Below are 5,000 nucleotides of genomic sequence, written 5' to 3' on the forward strand. Positions count from 1 at the left end.
ACTCACACACACATTACACTCTGCATAGTCACTGTATATACCTTGACCGCACTACTTTTTGTATATTGTTTTTTTTATTTTATTTATCTTTTCCCATTTTGCACTAGAATTTTTTACTTCCTGAAATAAAATACAAATAAAAAATAAAATATTTTTTACGTCCTGTCTCACCCCCTGTCCAACATGGTCTCCATGTCCACCGTGCCCAATACCAAGTTCCCAGTATGTTGAAAAAACGACGACAACTACGAATACAACGGATTCTAATTCTGACTCGGTGACTCACTCACTCGGAATTCACGGCCCTCGCTGTCGCTTTGCTGCAAATTGCGCGGCGGAAAAAAGCTTTTAGCCGCCTGACGCCGTCTCCTTCCTGCTGCACGGGGATGATGAGCGGATGAGCGGAGAGGAGAGGACGGATGATGAGGGGAGAGGAGAGGACGGATGATGAGGGGAGAGGAGAGGACGGATGATGAGCGGAGAGGAGAGGACGGATGATGAGGGGAGAGGAGAGGACGGATGATGAGCGGAGAGGAGAGGACGGATGATGAGGGGAGAGGAGAGGAGAGGACGGATGATGAGGGGAGAGGAGAGGACGGATGATGAGCGGAGAGGAGAGAACGGATGATGAGGGGAGAGGAGAGGATGGATGATGAGCGGAGAGGACAGGACGGATGATGAGGGGAGAGGAGAGGACGGATGATGAGCGGAGAGGAGAGGACAGATAATGGAGGGTCGGTGAAATAAGATGGCGATTAAGTGGGTGTGGGGGTGTTTGTGTGTGTGTGTGTGTGTGTGTGTGTGTGTGTGTGTGTGTGGTGCGCATGTGTATACGCCATCCCCGAGAGGAACCACATCATTCATTTTCCACTAACACCACCGCTCCCATGACCTCGTGTACCACACTGACTCACAACCCGAATCTAAACAACCTACCCACGTTTCCAACACAACTGTTCACTTTCCCTTCGAAACTACGGCAGGCGGAACAAACGAGTGCTTGGCGATGGCCGCTCTGTGACCGAGCGAGACCATGAATGCGTCTATTCATGCTCCGTATTACAATGGTACTTCACGCTACGCCCCGGCTACCGGGAAAACACAACAGCTTCTCCATTGTTGGACAGACGAGACCTTGAACGGCCCGTCTCGGGAACGCCACGGGTCCGTCTGTGTCGTCACAAGGTCTTAAAGGGATAGTTTTGGTCTTAAAGGAATAGTTTTGGTGTTGAAGGGATAGTTTTGGTCTTAAAGGGATAGTTTTGGTCTTGAAGGGGACATTTTCCCTCAGAATCTTTGCATACACACACACACGCCAACACACACTATACACACTATACACACGTCACAATAAGGTCTTAAAGGGATAGTTTTGGTCTTAAAGGGATAGTTTTTGTCTTTAAAGGGTAGCTTTGGTCTTAAAGGGATAGTTTTGCTCTTGAAGGGATAGTTTTGGTCTTAAAGGGATAGTTTTGGTCTTAAAGGGATAGTTTTGGTCTTGAAGGGATAGTTTTGGTCTTAAAGGGATAGTTTTGGTCTTGAAGGGATAGTTTTGGTCTTGAAGGGATAGTTTTGGTCTTGAAGGGATAGTTTTGGTCTTGAAGGGATAGTTTTGGTCTTGAAGGGATAGTTTTGGTCTTGAAGAGTAGTTTTGGTCTTAAAGGGACAGTTTTGGTCTTGAAGGGATAGTTTTGGTCTTAAAGGGATAGTTTTGGTCTTGAAGGGATACTTTTCCCTCAGAATCTTTGCATACACACACGCCAACACACACTATACACACTATACACACGTCACAATAAGGTCTTAAAGGGATAGTTTTGGTCTTAAAGGGATAGTTTTGGTCTTAAAGGGATAGTTTTGGTCTTAAAGGGATAGTTTTGGTCTTAAAGGGATAGTTTTGGTCTTGAAGGGATACTTTTCCCTCAGAATCTTTGCATACACACACGCCAACACACACTATACACACTATACACACGTCACAATAAGGTCTTGAAGGGATAGTTTTGGTCTTAAAGGGATAGTTTTGGTCTTAAAGGGATAGTTTTGGTCTTGAAGGGATAGTTTTGGTCTTAAAGGGATAGTTTTGGTCTTGAAGGGATACTTTTCCCTCAGAATCTTTGCATACACACACGCCAACACACACTATACACACTATACACACGTCACAATAAGGTCTTAAAGGGATAGTTTTGGTCTTAAAGGGATAGTTTTGGTCTTGAAGGGATATTTTTGGTCTTAAAGGGATAGTTTTGGTCTTGAAGAGTAGTTTTGGTCTTAAAGGGATAGTTTTGGTCTTGAAGGGATAGTTTTGGTCTTAAAGGGATAGTTTTGGTCTTAAAGGGATAGTTTTGCTCTTGAAGGGATAGTTTTGGTCTTAAAGGGATAGTTTTGGTCTTGAAGGGATAGTTTTGCTCTTAAAGGGATAGTTTTGCTCTTGAAGGGATAGTTTTGGTCTTAAATGGATAGTTTTGGTCTTGAAGGGCTAGTTTTGGTCTTGAAGGGATAGTTTTGGTCTTAAAGGGATAGTTTTGGTCTTAAAGGGATAGTTTTGGTCTTGAAGGGATAGTTTTGCTCTTGAAGGGATAGTTTTTGGTCTTGAAGGGATAGTTTTGGTCTTGAAGGGATAGTTTTGGTCTTGAAGGGCTAGTTTTGGTCTTGAAGGGATAGTTTTGGTCTTAAAGGGATAGTTTTGGTCTTAAAGGGATAGTTTTGGTCTTAAAGGGATAGTTTTGGTCTTAAATGGATAGTTTTGGTCTTGAAGGGCTAGTTTTGGTCTTGAAGGGATAGTTTTGGTCTTAAAGGGATAGTTCTGGTCTTGAAGGGATAGTTTTGGTGTTGAAGGGATAGTTTTGGTCTTAAAGGGATAGTTTTGGTCTTGAAGGGATAGTTTTGGTCTTAAAGGGATAGTTTTGGTCTTAAAGGGATAGTTTTTGGTCTTGAAGGGATACTTTTCCCTCAGAATCTTTGCATACACACACGTCGACACACACACAGCGCAATAAATGGAGCAGCAGACGGAAATTGTCGCAGATTGCCGTGTACCAGAGCGAAGGGGAAGCAGAGAGGCAGAGCGGGATGGTAAACAACACCCCCCCCCTCCTCCTCCTCCTCTCATCCTTTTATCATCATCCCTCTCTCTTTTATCCTCTGCTTGTCAAGAGTTATTTCGCTCGCTGTGAAACTCAACGGGGCCAACGGGGCGGACCGCACACACACACACACACACACGTCGGCGGTCGGAGTGCTCGCACTTTCCTTTTCATCTTCTGCGTTTTTATTTTGTTCTCTTTCTTTGTGTGTAAGAGAGAGAGAGAGAAAGAGAGAGAATCTGGCAATATGAGCACTTGTGTGTGATGTGTGAGTGTGCGTGTGTGTGTGTGCGTGTGTGTGTGCGGTCACCATGGCGTCTCCGTCGGCGATGAAGACGGTGCATCCCTGGGCCTGCATGAAGGACAGGATGGTTCCGGCGATTTTCCTCAGCAGAACCTCCAAAGACTGCTGCTCCTCCAGGATCAGACTGGCCAGGTCCAACAGAACCTAGACACACACACACACACCACACACACACCACACACACCACACACACCACACACACACACCCACACACACACATTTTTGAGCGTACACGCTTATGACCGCATGAACTAACACCAGCACCCCCTCCCTTCGACACACACACACACACACACACACACACACACACACACACACACACACACACACACACACACACACACACCACACACACACACACACCTGGTTGCGTCTGTTCTCCAGCTGCGAGGTCTCGTAGAGCTGCGCGTTGTGCAGCACGATGCCGGAGAAGGCCAGGTAGGACGAGAAGTCCTGAGAGGAACGCCATGAGAGACAGAGAGAGAGAGAGAGAGAGAGAGAGGGAGAGGGAGAGGGAGAGAGAGGGAAAGAAAGAGAGAGAGAGAGAGAGAGAGAGAGAGGGAGAGAGAGGGAAAGAAAGAGAGAGAGAGAGAGAGAGAGAGAGAGAGAGGGAGAGAGAGAGAGGGAGAGAGAGAGAGAGAGAGAGAGAGGGAGAGAGGGAAAGAAAGAGAGAGAGAGAGGGAGAGAGAGGGAGAGAGAGAGAGAGAGAGAGAGAGAGAGGGAGAGAAAGAGAGAGAGAGAGAACAGACAGGGACAAAAGAGAGAGATTTTTTGCGTTTTTCGTGATATTTTGCTTTGTCAATGATTCCCGTACCACGAAAACCCTTTGAATCGAATTGAAAAATGAAGAGAGACAGAGAGAGAGAGAGAGAGAGAGAGAGAACAGAGAGAGAGAGAGAGAACAGAGAGAGAGAGAACAGAGAGATAGAGAACAGAAAAGAACAGATCAATGATAAACGGAGCGCGATTCAAGCGCTAATTGGGGCCCGGTCTACCTTCTCGTCCTGCTCGGTGAACATGCCGCTCTCTCCGCTCTTCTTGTTGATGGCCTGCGCCACGCCCACCACCTGGGAGAGGAGCGAGCGAGGGAATGGAAAAAACGCAGATCAATCGCACGCACGCAGAGAATCCATCAAAAAACCCTGTCTGCCGCCACAAAGGATGGACCGGGATGAAAGAAGGCGAATTGGTGAAGCGCTCGCTTCGAAGCGGATTCCGTTTGATGGGCCGGCGAGATCGCAGCCCGAACCGCCGTCTTTATCGTTGCAGGTCGAGACGGACTGTTCGGTCTGCTCCGTGTGGCTCCGCGTTGGTGAGTGGTAGCACCTGTTCACGCAAGTCACCTGTCACGTGTGTGTGTGTGTGTGTGTGTGTGTGTGTGTGTACCTCTTCTCTGTGGTTCTTGATAGGCATACAGAGGATGCTCTGGGTCTTGTAGCCAGTTATCTGATCCACCTCCGCATTGAACCTTGGGTCCTAGGGGATAAACACACACACACACACACACACACACACACACACACACACAAGAACAAACACTATGAAATGTGCTTCATAACTAAAGCTTGATGGATTTGATCAATCACTATTATGCTTTAGTAAAGTAG

At 46.8% G+C, this 5,000-nt stretch overlaps 1 protein-coding gene across 1 annotated transcript in view; it reads right to left on the bottom strand.

Moving 5' to 3' along the window:
• pde5ab (phosphodiesterase 5A, cGMP-specific, b) overlaps nt 1-5,000 on the bottom strand; it is a gene marked incomplete at its 3' end in the record, with an annotated part of 19,491 nt that overhangs the window by 5,587 nt on the left and 8,904 nt on the right. Inside the window, exons 4-7 of the mRNA XM_084461160.1 lie at nt 4,780-4,869; nt 4,389-4,460; nt 3,757-3,846; nt 3,400-3,537 (exon numbers count right to left, since the gene is read on the bottom strand). Coding sequence (XP_084317286.1) covers nt 3,400-3,537; nt 3,757-3,846; nt 4,389-4,460; nt 4,780-4,869 — 390 coding nt within the window. The remainder of the gene's footprint in view (nt 1-3,399; nt 3,538-3,756; nt 3,847-4,388; nt 4,461-4,779; nt 4,870-5,000) is intronic.

The sequence above is a fragment of the Borostomias antarcticus genome (genome assembly GCF_949987555.1).
Source record: "Borostomias antarcticus genome assembly, chromosome: 37".
Lineage (NCBI taxonomy): Eukaryota > Metazoa > Chordata > Actinopteri > Stomiiformes > Stomiidae > Borostomias > Borostomias antarcticus.